This window comes from Urocampus carinirostris, chromosome 8 (genome assembly GCF_059441175.1).
Source record: "Urocampus carinirostris isolate Australia breed hairy pipefish chromosome 8, RoL_Ucar_1.0, whole genome shotgun sequence".
In the NCBI taxonomy this organism is placed as follows: domain Eukaryota; kingdom Metazoa; phylum Chordata; class Actinopteri; order Syngnathiformes; family Syngnathidae; genus Urocampus; species Urocampus carinirostris.
Window position 1 is genome coordinate 20042856 of NC_142356.1, and position 18190 is coordinate 20061045.

At 39.5% G+C, this 18190-nt stretch overlaps 2 protein-coding genes across 3 annotated transcripts in view; one reads left to right on the forward strand and one right to left on the reverse strand.

The window, feature by feature from the left end:
• The window catches only part of ncf4 (neutrophil cytosolic factor 4), a 36282-nt gene that overhangs the window by 15012 nt on the left and 3080 nt on the right, over positions 1–18190 (reverse strand). Inside the window, exons 4-6 of the mRNA XM_088341898.1 lie at positions 15124–15194; positions 14041–14168; positions 10882–10930 (exon numbers count right to left, since the gene is read on the reverse strand). Of these exons, the coding sequence (XP_088198024.1) occupies positions 10882–10930; positions 14041–14168; positions 15124–15194 (248 nt within the window). The remainder of the gene's footprint in view (positions 1–10881; positions 10931–14040; positions 14169–15123; positions 15195–18190) is intronic.
• The window catches only part of pvalb7 (parvalbumin 7), a 34429-nt gene that overhangs the window by 1565 nt on the left and 14674 nt on the right, over positions 1–18190 (forward strand). The window lies entirely within an intron of this gene.

Here is an 18190-nt window from a genome sequence, read left to right on the forward strand (position 1 = left end):
AAGACAAAATACTCAACATAATACATGACAAAAAAACACAACAAAATACTCAACAAAATACACCACAAATTACTCAATGAAATACACCACAAAATGCATGATAAATTACAAGGCAAAACAAATGACCAAACACGTAATAAAATATGACAAAATATTTGACAAAATAAACAACAAAAAAAATGACAAAATACAAAACAAAATACACAACAACATGTGCAAAAAAACATGACAAAATACGTGAATATATAAAAGACAAGATAACTGACAGTATACTCAACAAAATACACCACAATATAAATGGCAAAATACAGTCAAAACTACACGACAAAATAAACAGAAAACATGAAAAAATACATGACCAAATTAATGAAAAAAATGTTTTCAAAGAACATGACAAAATACCCAACAAAATGCACGACAAATTAAATAAATAACCCCAAAAATTGACAAAATACTTCAATAAATAAATACATTGCATTTATGTCATATATTTAGGTATCACATGATTTATTCATGTGTTCATTTACTTAAATGGGATTTATTTGTATGTATTTACTTATTCATACATCTACAGTATTTCTATCTATGGAACGATCAGGCCTCCATAGTAAAGATTAGGACTATACAAATTTGGTCCATCTTATTAGCAGGTTCGATTCCCGGCTCCTCCGTGTTATATGTCGAAGTGTCCTTGGGCAAGACACTGAATCCCTAATGCCCCCAATAAGCAGGTCGGCGCCTTGCATGGCCGCCATTGGTGTGTGAGTATGAATGTAAATGGGTAAATGTGAAGCACATTGTAAAGCGCTTTGGGAGGTCTTCATTGACTTGAAAAGCGCTATATAAATGCAGACCATTTACCATTTACCATCTTTCTCCAAATTACATGTCAAAAGTCATGGGGGGAGCCTTCATGAATATTGTATGACATCATAGAAAATATTAACTACATCAAGTAGTAAAATTGACAGGGGGGGCCATACATTAATCGGCCTTGTTAGATAAAAAGATTTTCTAATAACATAATAATAATATTTAATGCTAACCTATGATACATACAGTACAGTATTTAACTGAATGCATACATTTAAAGCAAAATAAAAACCAAAAAACTGAATCTTTGTCTTTAAACCATCCCGTGAATATGATCTTGTGCATTGAGTGAATGGGTTTATGTAAGTGACTTTAATCCCAGTGTGGACAAAATGACAAATCTGGATTAAAGATCAGTGACGGATTAATGTGACCGTGTTGACACCACCGTTGCCACTATAAGGAAAAATAAACAACATGCTTTCCACACTTCAAATATTGTAGGACTTTGCAGAGAAATGTTTTGTGGCCCGGCAATTATTTGTTAGTGTTGACAGCTAAAAGTCATCACGGGAAACACAAACTCTTTTAATTGCATTTTGTATTCGCAACCTCCATTGAGAGTTGAGTATAAATGCTGCTCCGATTACTAAACACATACGATTTTGTAGGAAATTGGTATATATTTTGTGTTGTTTTTCTAAAAAAAAAAATAATAATCTAATTTTTTGGGTAGTTTTTGGTATTTTTCATTGAGGTTTTTTTTTAAAGTGCAAAAATGCACAAGTGAACAAAAATGAAGATATGTATTTTTGAAGTAGTTTTTTATTATATTTTCAAGTGTGGGTGTTATGCAAATATATGGTATATTGTGAGCTATTTAAATTACATTTTAAATGATCTTTCGAACACCATAAACATAGGTATGTATGACTCTTTATAAACTCCTTATATTTATTTGTGTTGAACGCTTGTTTTCTTTTTACTTTAATTAATTTTACATTTTTGAATAAAAAAATAAAATAAAAAAAAAGAAGCGTACAGATTCTGAAATAGTTTGCTTTTCTCAACGCTTTTTGAAAAATATTCCACCACAAATTTCACATATTTGAATCCTCACATATGTAAATTGCAGATATATTTGTGTATCTGTAAAATCCTTCATTCACACCGGATTCCCTCTTTTAATGGTACTGGAAACATTGGAACGTTGATAAAGGTTCTTGAATTTGGCCTTGAAAAAGGACCTTGTTTTTTATTGTATTTTAATTTTAATTTTATTGTATTTAAGCAAGTAGGTGCCTTGCATGGCTGACTCCCTATTGGTGTGTGAGCGTGTGAATGGGTAAGTGTGAAGCACATTGTAAAGTGCTTTGGGAGGTCTTCATTGACTTGAAAAGCGCTATATAAATGCAGACCATTTACCATTTAAATTGATATTATTGTCAAAGGGACAGGGTGGGCTATTTGGCACCTCCTAGTGATTAAAAAAGTTAGCTTATCAAATAACATATTGATTTAAATAATTAGCAAACTATATGAACTATCGTATAAACGTGTTGAGAAATTTGCATTGACTGTATTCACATAACATTAGCCTCACTTAAAGGGAACTGACAGAATTGTCGGCCATATTGCTGCTACGGGTGTATCAAATTAATATTTTTACGACAAAACCACCCAAAAAGTGTGCTAAAAATTATATTTATTTATATTTAATCAATGAAAAAAATTGTCCATAAAACATTGATACTAAAATAAAAAGTACATGTGTATTATATTTTTTTAAAGGAATGATTGTAATATTTGACCACTAGATGTCGCTGTATTGTGTAGTGAAGCACAAGTAAGAAAACAAACTACGGAGACTCATAGTGACCAAGCCGCACCATTTTGTATTTCGTTTTTTTTTTTTTTTTAGCCCAGCCTTTCCAAAAGAAAGCTTTCGGAATTGAATGGAGATGAGATGTGACTCGTATGCACAGGAAACAAGTGGAAATGACACCTGGGTCGAGCCCGGCACAGGAGCAATCATGCCGTGCAATTAGTCTCGCGCTCAAACGCCCTAACTAGCTTGTAAAAAGCTTCCGCTCCTTGATTAGTCGCAGCGAGGTGGGAGCTGCCATTCCCTCGGTGAGAAACCAGAAGAAGAATACTTTATGAACCCTCTCAGTCTCAGCTACAAGGAGATTGGACTCTCCGTATTGTCGGGCCTAACTACAGTACCTGCAGGCCAATTCGGGAACTGCCAGCCATGTTTCCATGGTTACCGCTCGTGTCAAGCAAAAAGAATCCTCACCGTTTCTGGCACGCTGAAAAAGGATGTGAGGAATGATGTAGGCTCGGAGTTTTTAAAGAAGCAAGGAGTTGTTGAAAGGATGCAGAGACAAAGAGAAAAATCAAAGAGCAAACAAAACGAAGAACTGTTGGTGCCAAGACTCAACTACTTTGGGACTTCTGTTTTCGGTATAACGGTTTCCCTGTTTGTTGTCTACTCAGGGTTAGTACTTGGGTACAGGGCATATGCTAACTCAGGGGCGGGCGAACCTTTTGGGTCACATTAGGTTCAGAAATTTGGAAGAAAAACATTTACATTTTTCAGTAGCTCAGGAGGTAACACGCTCGTCCTTGGGCAAGACACTGAATCCCTAATGCCCCCGATAAGCAGGTAGTTGCCTTGCACGGCTGACTTTGCGATCGGTGTGTGAGTGTGTGTGAATGTGTGAGTGTGAAGCACATTGTAAAGCGCTTTGGGAGATCTTCAGTGACTTGAAAAGCGCTATATAAATGCAGACCATTTACATTGGCATTTGTACCTGAGGATACCTTGGAATTCACTGTTCAGGGATCCCTTAACCAATTAGGGCCACCATTTCCTGTGGTGCATCTTGGGCAAGTACAGCCTAGCGGTGCCTATCCCTCCTCAGGCGGTTTTATCTCTCCCCACATGAAACAATTAGTACTGGTTTTCATGTTTACCAGTAGCAGCAACACATGAGGAAAAAAGACGATAGGGGCCTATTCAATTTTTCTCATATGGTCAACCTCTATTTCTCCATTTAAGGGCACTTTTTTTCCAATTTGCTTCCTTTTTTCATTGTAAACATTGCCATTCATGCAAAAAAAAGAATGTAGATACGTTTTTTAAGAATAGCAGTAACGATACACTTACTACTTCATACTTTTATCACAAAAATACACAGGCAGGCATGTTGTCCCTAAATAGACCATTTCATCAGAATTGTTGTCAAACACTGTTTTTGCATGTGATTTGATAAATATCTTTCTAAAATGATTAATACATGATACCAAAAATAACAAGTACAGAAAACGCAGTAGCCTATTTAAAAGTTGACCTTGCTTTGGTAGCAGAACACATTAGTGCTGGGATGAAGACACACGAAGGGAAACTGGGGACAAGAGTAGCACCAAATCACCGCACTTTTGTCTCACACTTTATCACATCAAATATTTTCTTATAACATTTATATATATTATCTCATCTCATCAGCTGCACCGCTTATCCTCAGTAGGGTCGCGAGGAGGCTGGAGCCCATCCCAGCAATCATCGGGCAGTGGGCAGGGGACACCCTGGACTGGTTGCCAGCCAATCGCAGGGCACACGGGGACAGACAACTCACTCGCTCAGTCACACCTAGGGACAATTTGGACCGGCCAATTCACCTGAAATGCATGCTTTTGGAATGTGGGAGGAAACCGGAGTGCCCAGAGGAAACCCACGCAAGCACGGGGAGAACATACAAACTCCGCACAGTAAGGCCGGGAGCTGGATTTGAACCCACTCAGGAGATTCCCACGACCTCAGAACTGTGCCGCACACGCGCTAACCACTGCGCCGCCGTGCTGCCCTATATATATATTATATAAATACATATTATAATGGTTGCCTCCCTGTTTCCTGTGCTGTGTCTTGGGCAAGTACAGCCCGGTGGCGCCCATCCCTCTCCAGGCCAACATATGTTCCCATCTGGTCTCGAACCAGGGACCTTTCAAGTATTAGGCGATAGTGCTGACCACTGCATCATCATCATTATCATTTTTAACATTTGAGTTTGGCAGGCCAGAGTCAAAAGACTGACACCCCCAGCCTCCCTTGGCTGAAGTTTTCCCACCCCTGTACTAACTAAATTATCGCCTATAGCGGGACTTGCCAGAGGAGGCGCTGCTGCTAGATAAAATAAAAGTATGATTATAGTAATTATTAAAGGGACAGTTAGTGTTATTTGACCACTAGATGTCTTGTAGTGCAACCAAAAATGTCTGAAATGAAATGAAATGAAATGATCTGCATTTATATTTCTGCATTTCTGCATTTGAAATGATCTGCATTTATATAGCGCTTTTCAAGTCAATGACTTCCCAAAGCGCTTTACATTGTGCTTCACATTTCCCAATAGCGGCCGAGATCTGTGCAACCATGTAAGGCGCTAACCTGCATATTGGGGGTATTGGGGGTTCAGTGTCTTACCCAAGGACACTTCGGCATGTAACACGGACAAGCTGGGATTTGAACTGGGATCCCTTAATCCTAAAACGATCGCTCTACCTCCTGAGCTACTGCCGCCCACTACTGCTAAAAAGCACAAGGGAGACTATAATCTAAAGAGACTCAAAGTGACCAAAACCTACTAGTTTGCTTCTTATTTCTTTGTCCACACTTTTGTTTAATGGGGGTACCCGTAGCAGCAAGTTGGCAGATAATTATGTCAGCTCCCTCTAGGTGAGGTTAATTTGATGTAAAATAAATGTGAATTTCTCAACCTGCTAGTATTTTAATGAATGTTTTCATGATGATTCAAGTAATTTTGCATATTAATTCAATCACCATGTTTTTTTTTTAGATAATTTAAGTTTCTTTAACACTAAGAGGCGCTAAATTATACACACTGTCAGTTTAAGTCAAATAATAGTAAATAATTGTATTGGCGGCCTTCTTCCCTGTTTTATTATTTAATGATTGAAGAAAAATGGTATATGTTAACAGTGTAGTTGAGAGTTTTCTGGGCCACTGATGCACCTCAAGAATAGAGCAAACAAATGTAATTCTGACTTTAATAATCGTCCTTTAAGATGTTCATGGACACACCAATAACAGTACTGTAAAACGAAAGCCACGGTAATAAGAATAAGATATTGAGTGTATGTAAGTTTAAAACATGCTTATTTTTTGAACATTGTTTGCCTGGTGCTAATTCTAATAAATGGAACGATTCACTTGAATGCTAACAAGTGCTTAGCATCTACTTCGGGAGTGAATGCAAATGCTGTGGAAAAATTAATCCATCCATCCATTATCTGCACTGCCTATCGTCAGTAGGGTCGCGGGGGTGCTGGAGCCCATCCCAGCTGTCTTTGGGCAGTGGGCAGGGGACACCCTGAACTGGTTGCCACTCGCTCATTCACAACTAGGGACTATTTGGACCAGTCAATTAACCTGGAATGCATGTTTTGGGGAGTGTGGGAGGAAACGGGAGTGCCCGGAGGAAACCAACGCAAGCACGGGGAGAACATGCAAACTCCACACAGGAAGGTATGATCCCATGACCTCAGAACTGTGCCACAGACGCACTAACCACTGCGCTGCCATGCTGCCTGTCGGAAAATGTAATGGTTGCCATGGCGCCCAATTGGCCCCGCCCGTAGGGCGCCAGCTGCGGCTCGTTGACAGATTGGCCTTCCTTCTATTTTAAGCTCAGTGCTCTCAATCTCCCTTGGTCAGTCCGTCAGCGAACCTCTGCTCCGCAAGACGTGGGTTTTGACTCGGTCCTGTTTCCTGTTGGTATTTCCTGTCCAGTTTCGTTCCCGTCTACTTTGTCCTGTTTATTTTCAATGTCCTGTTTTGATATCAAACCTGTCTGTCCCGTCCTGTCCGGTATTGACCCCATCTGTGCGATGTCTGCTCGGGCGATTGGTATCGATCTCGTTGGCCACTGACTTCCTATCATTCCACGCCAGACTGCTGCCAAACGTGCATGACTCCCCATTTCCCATAAAATAAAAGGCTTGTGTGAGAAACGTCACGCATTTGGGTCCTGATCCTGTTCCGGTTCATGACAGAAAATCCATTTTTAAATTAATTAACAGCTTTCTTCTGTGTTCATTTTTAAGGTGTGCACTGAATACTGCGCATGCACAGCACTACAGTGCCCTAAGAGACCAGATCATGCAACAACTGTCAGTAGTTGTTTTCACTAAATTGATAGGACAATAGAGAGTATAGCAGTTTAAGTATTCTTTTTACAAATTCAAGTCATCTTTGTCCTTTTAAGTAATATTTAAGGATGAGATTAGGATGAAAGATTTTCTCCCTTTCCTCTTAGATCAAAGGTAAACTTCATCTTGCAAATTACATTACAAGAGGTGATTCTGGTTGCGTTTTGCTTATTATCATTCAAAACAGCACTCATTTAATGACAAGCCCAGAGGTTCCCATAAGTTTTAATCAGGGGACCGGTTACGATATTGCAGCGGGAGTGGATGGAACTTAACGCGCGGCTCTCCCAAGAGAATTGTCACTTAGCGACTGTTTTCCATAATTGAGAGAACGCGACGGAAGGAGAGCACCGAGAAGCGTACCATGGGGCACTCGGGTATCCAAGAGAGAGAGAAAGAATGAGCTAAAATAACATTTTGAGTAGGCTGGCAGCATTGTGGGTAGATTACAACAGTATTTCACTGCCGTGTAAAAGAGGGCGAGAGAGAGAGAGAGAGAGATTTTTAAATAAATGCATTTATTTCTTATTATAAGAAGTGAAGTAATTCTGCAAGGGCATTAGTTGCACAAGTAAAAAGCTGCAGGAATGCATGAAATCAGCCTGTGCACAATACAGCACCCTTATGCACAAACTGATAAACTCACTGGTCGTATCGTTAGCTATACTAGTTGGATTAGGTTATTCTGGAAATGTTGACTTTAATTTAAGAAACTTTAATTCATTATGCATGTTCATCCTGTACTTTGCTATGATTTTATTTTTTATTTTAAATAATAGTACAAACTAAGGCGGCACGGCGACTGGGTGGTTAGCGTGCAACCCCACGGTGCAGAGGTTCAGGGTTCAAGTCCAGCTACTGCAGCCTCCCTGTGTAGAGTTTGCATGTTCTCCCTGTGCTTGCGTAGATTTCCTCTGGGCACTGCGGTTTCTTCCCACAAAATGTCCTTAGGTGTGAATGAGCAAGTGGTCGTATGTCTCTGTGTGCCCTGCGAGCAGCTGGCAACCATTTCAGGGTGTCACCTGCCTACTGCCCGGAGATAGCTTGGATGGTCTCCAGCGCCCCTGCGACCCTACTGTTGATAAGTGGTGCAGGAAATGGATGGATGAAGTACAAACTATTGCTCCTAAGGCTGTGGGAGCTGGAAGTGAACCCTGCCTCCTGCGTGTTAACCGCCCATACACAATATATATACTGGACTGTCTCAGAAAATTAGAATATTGTGATAAAGTTCTTTATTTTCTGTAATGCAATTAAAAAAACAAAAATGTCATACGTTCTGGATTCATTACACATCAACTGAACTATTTCAAGCCTTTTATTATTTGAATATTGCTGATTTTGGCTTACAGCTGAAAAAAACTCAAAAATCCTATCTCAAAATATTAGAATACTTCCTCAGACCAAGTAAAACAATAATTTTATAACAGCAAAACTAAATCAAACATTTGAAAATGTCCATTGATGCACTCAGTACTTGGTTGGGAATCCTTTTGCACGGATTACTGCATCAATCCGGCGTGGCATGGAGGCAATCAGCCTGTGGCATTGCTGAGGTGTTATTGATGCCCAGGATGCTTGGATAGCGGCTTTCAGCTCATTTGCATTTGTAGGTCTGGTGTCTTTCATCTTCTTCTTAACTATACCCCACAAATTCTCGATGGGGTTCAGGTCAGGGGAATTAGCAGGCCAATCAAGGACAGTGATGCCATGGTCAGTGCAACAGTTACTGGTGGTTTTGGCACTGTGGGCAGGTGCCAGATCATGCTGGAAAATGAAATCCTCATCTCCATAGAGCTTTTCAGCAGATGGAAGCATGTAGTGCTCTAAAATCTCTTGGTACACAGTTGCATTTACTCTGGACTTGATGAAACACAGTGGACCAACACCAGCAGCTGACATGGCTCCCCAAACCATTGCTGACTGTGGGAACTTCACACTGGATTTCAAGCAACTTGGATTTTGCTCCTCTCCAGCCATTCTCCAGACTCTGGCGCCTTGACTTCCAAATGAAATGCAAAACTTGCTTTCGTCTGAAAAGAGGACTTTGGACCACTCTGCAACTGTCCAGTGCTTCTTCTCCATAGTCCAAGTCAGACGCTTCTTCCGTCGTCTTGAGTTCAGAAGTGGCTTGACCATGGGAATACGGCTATTGTAGCCCATTTCCCGGACACGTCTGTGAACTGTGGCTTTTGATACCTGGACTCCAGCTTCAGCCCACTGTCTTTGAAGCTCCCCCAAATTCTGGAAGCGGCTCTTCTTCACAATTTTGTTAAGGCTGCGGTCATCTCTCTTGGTTGTGCAGCGTTTCCGGCCACATTTTTCCCTTCCAACAGACTTTTTGTGGATATGCTTTGAAACTGCACTCTGAACAGCCTGCTCTTTGAGAAATTTCTTTTTGTGTCTTACCCTCCTGATGGAGGGTATCAATGATGGCCCTCTGGACAGCAGACAGATCAGCAGTCTTCCCCATACTTGTGATTTAGTTTACTGAACCAAGCTGAGTGTTTTTAAGGCTCAGGAAACCCTCGCAAGGTGTTTCGAGTTAATTAGATGATTCAGGTGATTACTTGAATAGCTTACTTGTATACTTTTTCATGATATTCTAATATTTTGAGATAGGATTTTTGAGTTTTCTTAAGCTGTAAGCCAAATTTAGCAATATTCAAATAATAAAAGGCTTGAAATAGTTCAGTTGATGTGTAATGAATCCAGAATGTATGACATTTTTGTTTTTTTTAATTGCATTCCTGAAAATAAAGAACTTTATCACAATATTCTAATTTTCTGAGACAGTCCAGTATATATATATATATATATATATATATATATATATATATATATATATATATATATATCTCTCTCTCTCTCTCTCTCTCTCTCTCTCTCTCTCTCTCTCTCTCTCTCTCTCTCTCTCTCTCTCTCTCTCTCTCTCTCTCTCTCTCTCTCTCTCTCTCTCTCTCTCTCTCTCTCTCTCTCTCTCTCTCTCTCTCTCTCTCTCTCTCTCTCTCTCTCTCTCTCTCTCTCTCTCTCTCTCTCTCTCTCTCTCTCTCTCTCTCTCTCTCTCTCTCTCTCTCTCTCTCTCTCTCTCTCTCTCTCTCTCTCTCATCACACTACTGCATTTGCCATTCACCTTTGCTGGTTTCCTGACTATTTGAGTAAGCTAGAGTCTGAAAAGACACGGGACTGGCCCAAGTTCTATGAAGATTTATATTGAAGAGCAAATACAAAGTCTCACACACCAGCAGACAAAAGGGCCTTGGCCGTATCCCATTTTCACACTGAAAATGCCAAGAATAAATTGAAGTTAACATGTTAAAATATTTTGATATTTAGAAGTTTGTTATTGATTCCCATTATCAAATGATTACTATTTTACTTATAAGTAATATATTTTGCTTTTTATATTAACATAAAAAACAAAAATCTAAAATACATTTCTTAGGAGTTACAATGCTAATTGTATTTGACTTGCATTGGGGTTGTGGTTGGTGGTCTGCCGAATACCAAAAAAAGAATGCCATGCTCTAAAAGGCCAAAGAGCCGTAGTTTGCACACCCCTGTTCTAGATGCATTCAGTCCACTAACGGAGCAACTTGGATAAGATTAAGGAAACTCTTAAAACTCATTTTCATTTTATTTTTTATATTTGTTTGTATTGATTTTTTTGTTTGGATATGAGCATGGCGCTCCACCCGCATGGTAACCTGTGATCCCGTGGATTTAGCAAAGTTTTGTTGATAGGAATTTAGCTCGGTTGTTACTCAGTGTGTGGCCCTGGGCATAGTAACCATGGCAACAATCTTAAATACAATAAATCAAGCATGGAAATACCTCAGCCCTTGGTGATGAGAAGAGATCTGTCTTGGGTTTGACCGTCTTCCTAAATGTTTAAGAAAACGATGAATATTAATTTTATAAAGTCTGAAAATGGATTGTGATTGCAAAAGTGGAACAATTCCGGTGATATTACTAAAGACTGTGTGGGGGTCAATGTTCCCTCTAAGCTGCGCGCGCGTGCAATCGCGCACTGCCCGCACATTCTCAGCGCACAAGAAAATCTATCCAGCGCAATGTTCCCTCTAAGCTGCGTGTGTGCACAATTGCGCACTACCCAGAGCTTTTCCGCGCACAAGAAAATCTAGCCAGCTCACAAAAATCAGGGCTCGAAATTGCTAATTAAGAAGCGAATTAACCCAAAGTTACAGTGCATGAAGGTAAAAATACACGGGTTCCCCTGACGTTGTGTTCTAAATGCGGTATTTTGAAGTCAAGGTCGAAGTAGAACGAAGTTGAGTAAAGTCAGTAGAGTTTTTCGAGAACCGGCTTCTTCGGCTTGGCTCATTAAAAGGAACCGTCTCTTTTGGGTCCTAAACGGCTCTTCAGGTTGTTTTTGCTTCTTTCATCCCTATATGACCAAATATTATGTAAAATTAAGCAAAAAATGACCTAAAGAAAGTGGGAATAGAACAAAAAAGAAAAAAAATACCAAAATGAAAAAGTAGTGAAAAGCTCAGAAAGAAAACAAAAGGAAGAGAAAAAAGAAGGAAACATTCAGAAAAAAAGCCAGACAAAAAAGAAAGAAACAAAGGAAAAAAAGTAAATAGAGAACAAAAAGAAAAAAGTAACAGCTAGGAATAAATAAACACAATGAGATTTTTTTTAAAGAAATTAAAAAAAAATAGAAAAAAACAGGGAAAAGAAGAAAACGTTTGTGTTGCATTCAAATAATTTCCAATTATACCAAATCAATCTTGTTGCCAACATTGTACTTCCACTAAAAAATTCGATTAAATACAGTTGTGTATCGTGCAACCGACGAAATAAGCCCCCAAAAATGTTAGTATTATGCGACAAAAGATACCAGAAAAAAAAGAAATGGAAATGGAAAGAATTGTTGTAAAAACAAATGACGTTTGTAGGCCGTACAACCTTTGCAATAATCCATTAGTCAATTCATTCAAAAGTGAAAAATAATTTTGTATTGCCGGAAACAGCAAAATGTAACGTGATGTCAAGTTTTGGACATGTTTGACAATGACTTAGTTGCCACACTTGAGATTGCTGTTGCTCACTGTTGTTTCAAGTGTTGCTCACCGACTTTGCTCAGACCCGTGGAAAATTACAGGAAACATTGGTGGGGGTGAAACCAAAAGGGCATGTGTGCAAAGGGGAAGTAATAAAAGTCCAATTTTGCATCATTTCCTCTTGAGCGAGTCTCTCATTTCTACACGTTCCCTGGCAGAAGCACACCATCTGCTAACAGATGACAGAACGGTCGTTGCACGCAAGGAAGTAAGCGCAACTCCTAACGCCCGGGCGGTTTGTACATAAACAATTTTTGACCCGACTCGTGCCTCCCACAGCAGTAGTTCTCTGAATTATAGCATCTTACGTGTGTATTGCACTTGCTACAGGTAAATTAGTATTTTTTGAAATACTGTATTTTCCATACTATAAAGTTCGCCTAAAAACCCCAATTTGGCAAGAAATGTGAAAGTATGTCTTATAACCTGCAGGATATGGTGGATAAGATTCAAAATACTAGAGCAGGGGTGTCCAAACTTTTCAAAAAGAGGGCCGGATTTGGTAAGAAGGAAGTTTGTGCGGGCCGACCATTCAGCCTGGCCTTCTTTTCATGAATTCACCCTCTGTGGAAGGTTTGCAGTGCTTGGTGAACAGCGTCGCGACCTCGTCGCTCGCCTTTGTAGCATTTTCATTTGACTTGCATGGTCTTGTAAATATGCGCTGTTGTGCCTTTAAAACAGCTTCCAGTTGCTTTATGTTTTCACACATTTGTTTGCAGTTAGCTTTTTTAGTTAGCATGTTTTGTCTGGCGGTGTCTCTTGATATTATATTATTTTATATTATCTCTTGGCAAATTAGATATAGATTGTTTATCACCTATATTTCATGTTGATGATGTCTGTGTATTGGTTGTTGATGCCCTTGCAACATTGCAGCCTGGTTGTCCTGGGGGATTCCTTTGAGTGAGATCCCTTCTTGGGGTCCCTTCATTTTCCTCATTTTGAGGTTTTGAATTTGTCCTTGCCCTAATGTAGGTTTTAGATCAGGGGATGGTGTAATAACAGTCTGTAGTCTTTACAGCCACCTATTGCGATTACGGGTTATACAAATAAACATGACTTGACGGGTTCCAGTGGATACCAGTTGCAGGTCTGACTCACATACAGCACCTTCATCATCTGGTCATTGTTGTAGCACATTCTATTATATAGTCATTCATTTCAAGTAAATGTTTCATGTTGGCATGTGCAGATATTTATTTTTAAATTACGAGTATTTTTTGATGGGAAGAACAGAGAGATATTAATGGTGTGTTTTTGGTTTTGTATTGATGAGTACTTGATAGTCTAGTATTAGTATTGGTATAGAGAAAAGTTGTATTGAATATTTTTAATTATAATGCGTTCATTAAATATCTTAAACGATTTTCACAAGGTATTACACCCACAGTATCGTTCCATTAATGAGAAAAGATGACATCCATATTCAAACATGTCATTGGAGCATAAAATAGAAAAGGGCCAGTGTGTATTTTTTGGCGCATCCTGGTGGTAAAAAACACAAGTGATTTATATGATAAGCAAATATACATTAACTACAATATAAGCATCTTTTTTTTTTTTTTAAATCACAGGTCAAGAAAGTATCTATTTTACATAACATGAGCCTTAACTAAAGGTAGTTGACATAATTATCCAACATCTTGCTGCTATGGATACCCAAACACCTCAACAAGGCTGGGAAAAAGAATAAGAAATAAAATGGTGCGTTTTGGTCACTTTGAAACACCATAGTTTTTATTCTTCCGTGTGCTTCTTAGAACTAGTTTTCGGATGCACCACACCATCTAGTGGTCAAATAATACACACTGTCCTTATAAGTAAAACATTGTTGGTGAATCTTGGTTCAATATTCTTTACCAGTTCTACCAGTGGTGGTTACACTGCTTAGTACAGAATGGCTTACACTTTTCGGGTAGGCGGTCGTAGACGCCTCAGAGCTCGAGGTTGGTGTTGGCTGTCCTGCTCTGTCTGGTAGAAGAACATCCGGAGATCCTCGTCCAGCAGCAACCACGTTGGCAGACCCAGCAGTCGCTGCAGGAAAGGAGAGGAGGAATTGAATGCCAAACCAAAGGTTGTGGGAGTCTAGCGAGGTGGAAAGTGTGTTGTAGGAAAAGCTGGTTGGAAAAAAAACAAAGTATGTGGCCAGCAAGTGAGTAGGAGAAGACAAACATGGTTAGATAGATAGCTAGAGAGATAGAGATAGATAAATATAGAGAAATAGAGAAATAGAGAAATAGAGAAATAGAGAAATAGAGAAATAGAGAGATAGAGAGATAGAGAGATAGATAGATAGATAGATAGATACTTTATTCATCCCCGTAGGAATATTCACACTTCCAGCAGTATCCTTGTGTTGAAAATAAAACAATAATAAACTAAAAGGAATATAATACATAAATACCCAATGTAACGTGTTGAGTATTTAAAAAGTGCTACATAAAATACACACTGCAATAAAAGTACGGTAATATACAATGTAGGGGGTGTGCTTTAATGTGGGCCTTTACTCCGCCGGGTGGAGTTAAAGAGCCTCATGGCATGAGGGAGAAAAGATCTCTTCAGTCTGTCCGTGGTACAAGACAGTGACAGCAGTCTGTCGCTGAAGCTGCTCTTTCGTTTGGAGATGATGCTGTGTAGTGGATGTGATTAATTGTCCATGATTGACCGCAGCTTTTTAAGTGCCCGTCTCTCAGCTACAGTTGGTTAGTTTTATTTATAATGATTAATATATTTATAATCAAATTGTTATTATTTTTTCTTTTCTGGGGATTCATGAAACGTGTCAAAAGTCACGCGATGACTGTCAGTCAGGCGTGAGGTGGGCATGAGGCCGAAGGAGAGAGAAGAGAAAGGGGAGGAGGCGACGCCTACGTTCGCAGCTTCATCTGCAAACTGATGCTTCAGTAAACGTTCAAGTCAGCGCGGTATCCACCTACAGCATCACTCAGCCCACTTACCAGTGAAGGCGCACGGGAGCCTTCATTACCTTCATATACGTGTTCAGCTCGGGGATCCGGCTCTCTGCGATCTCCCGCTTGTTGCCGATGAAAACTTTACCTTGAGATAGAGAAGATCATACTGTTGTCCAAACCTTTTAGAAATAAGTGGGTTTTATAACAGAGGTAAGATCGGACCCAGGCCCCCGGTGTTAAAGCCCGACCCAGCCCGAGGCGGAACAATTAATTTGATTTGCAGGACCGAGCTCGAAGTAAACTCAAAATTTAGTTTTTTATTTTTGAAGACTCAGGAAGAGGAGAGGGTCTTTATGTTAGCAAATTAAAGCATTGTTGTTTGAAAATATATATTTTATATTCCTCCAGAAGCTACATAGCTGTCAATTTTCTGTCATTGACGGCTTTTTTTAACAAGTTTACAGGAAAAGGCCATCCATTATTCGATGAAAATCGGCCCATAAAACACAGCAGCGGTATCTCCTTAAAAATTTAGATTCAGGTTCTGAATATTTATTGTCATTGTCAAAAAGACCAACAAAACTCTTTTTGGAGCATCCCATATCCAATTGAAAAAAGAAATACAAAATGCATAGAATAATTATCCATGATAAATATACATAAATGACCCGAGAGAGAGAGAGAGAGAGAGAGAGAGGGGCAGAGAGACAAAAAAGAACAATAACGGTTGAATTCGACAAAGACTGTCTGTCCCACACCCCCTCATACACCCCCTCCTCCCTCCAGAGGAAAACAAAGCCTATACAACAAGGACAGTAAAAACATCTTCTTTGTTTCTCTTTGTTTTCCTTATCCTCACTGTAAAATGTGGACCTGGAGTGCCACGTCCAATTTCGTTGTCACAATATATCCCATGTTGTAACAATGACAATAAAAGTATACACTGTATTCTATTCTATTCTAAGTCGCAACATAATTTTTCTATTTCAAGTAATCAACTGTTTCATGAACCCACAATAAAATAAAAACAATAATCGAAAGTAGTTGCGACACTTCCCATTCCAGAAAGGTTAAATTGCAGCTGAGCAAATCACTCCCAGGCTACTTAATAAAGTTATAAAATCCCATTTAGCCCACTCCTAATGACCCACGGCCATAATGTGCAGCTAACACTCAACCAAGCCTTCTGCCTGCTGCCATTCACACTGAAGCAGCAAATGACTCAGCCGCTCTGTGACACGAGTCATCTTAAACCCGATCAAACTGCTTTTTGGTAACCTTTATCTTTGGGATAGCAGAAATGGTTTTTGCAGGATCCACACGGCTGAAAAATCCTGGATTAGATCAGAATCACTAGCCTAAAGAGACTCATTCTGCCGGATAATGACTTGTTTCAAAGTACCCTAGAAGACCATATGTATTTTTTTTTCTCGCTGCCTGACATCCCATCATCCCATGTCCCTCCTTCAGTTTCTCTTTCTATCATGATGAGCTCCGCAATTAAACCCATCAGCTCTAATATTATACTTCACATTCCTCAGTGGCAGAAGTTTGGAGAAAAGTTGAATGCCCCTTCATTGCCCCCCATCCATTTCCCCAGTCCACCCATTCTGGGAGCAAAACTGATTGGAATCATAATGTATTCCATTCCCACAACTGTTGATTGGGTATCATACATTTAAAGCAGCACAATTTTACAGGTTTTGCTACTTTTGAATATCCCCACAAAAAAAATGCAATAAAATCCAGTATGTGAAAAAAGAAAATCTATAATGCATGACTGAAAAGATGAGTCATGTTAAATTGAAACCCACGCTGATGAATGAAGCAGCAAACTTAAAAATGGTGCACTAGTTGAATGGCGACCATGAAGACCTACAGACAAAAATCATACAGTGTTGAGGATTGGGTTCTTACCATTACAATGTGTGATGGCCATGGCAAAAGGCTCCTCGTGTCAAATAAAAGAAAACTGTGATACACATCTATTAAAAGCCATAATTTAAAATGTTTTTTTCAAACATGGAGGTATTTCATGTCTGTCAGAAGAAGAAGAAGATTTTAAGTTAACTTTTTAAGAGTTTCAAGTTTCAGCATATATGTGTCATGATTCTGATGAGATTACCTGTGCTCCCTGTCCCTAGTTAAACCCAATCCTGTCTATCCCCTGTTGTCAGTCCGCCTGCAAACCTCTGTTGATACTACACTAGCCTTTTTTGACCCCGACTCTTGCCTGTACCGTTTTTGCTCCTGTTTGTCTCCGGCTACGACCCGTTTTGATCCTGACCACGTCTGCTCTCCCGTCCCGACTTACGACCCGTTTTTTGATCCCGACCACGTCTGCTCTCCTGTCCCGGCTTACGACCTGTTTCTGACCCAAACCACGTTTTTGCTCTCCTGTGCCGGCTATTGACCTGTTTTCCCGTCACTGACACCACCATCGCCCACTACGGAAGATCCACTTCAGTATTCAGATCACAATCCGGTTGTAAGAGCGACTTGCTTCCCACGTCCAGCGAGCAGCGGATTGCGGGCGTTGTCCTTCCTCTTTCTTTACTTAAAACTGTGAGAAAACGTTACGCGATTGGGTCTACCCTGTGTGCTGGTCGTGACAATATGAGTTGCCATTGCTGATAACTTATTGTTTACATATCACCAATTATAATACAATTGGACTATAATTTTCATATAATGAGTGTTTCTGGATTGCATTATAAAGCAAAAAGGACCTATTTGACACAGAAATATGGAAACAGCAGTTGTGCTAAAGATACTTAGCCGAGTTACAACCAAATCATACTAAAACACAAGAAGCCATGTTTTGTACACATGGTTGCCAATTTTGGTTTTACATAATAAACAGACCCACACACGAGTTACACGCCATCTATTTTGCAGTAGTTTGCTCAAGCTAGCAAGCTAAACAAATTGTAATAGCTAGCTATACTATGCTAAACATTAGTGACATGCAGTGAGGTTCATGTCAGGTGAGGCACAGTCAGATTTACAAAAAGATAACTTACATCTTATTCATCACTTGATTGACAAAACAAGAAAGCAATATATAACTTGCATTCTATTTCCTTACCTTAACGTATAAATTAAGTATTTGCTTTGTTAGCCTTCGTTATAAAAAAAGAC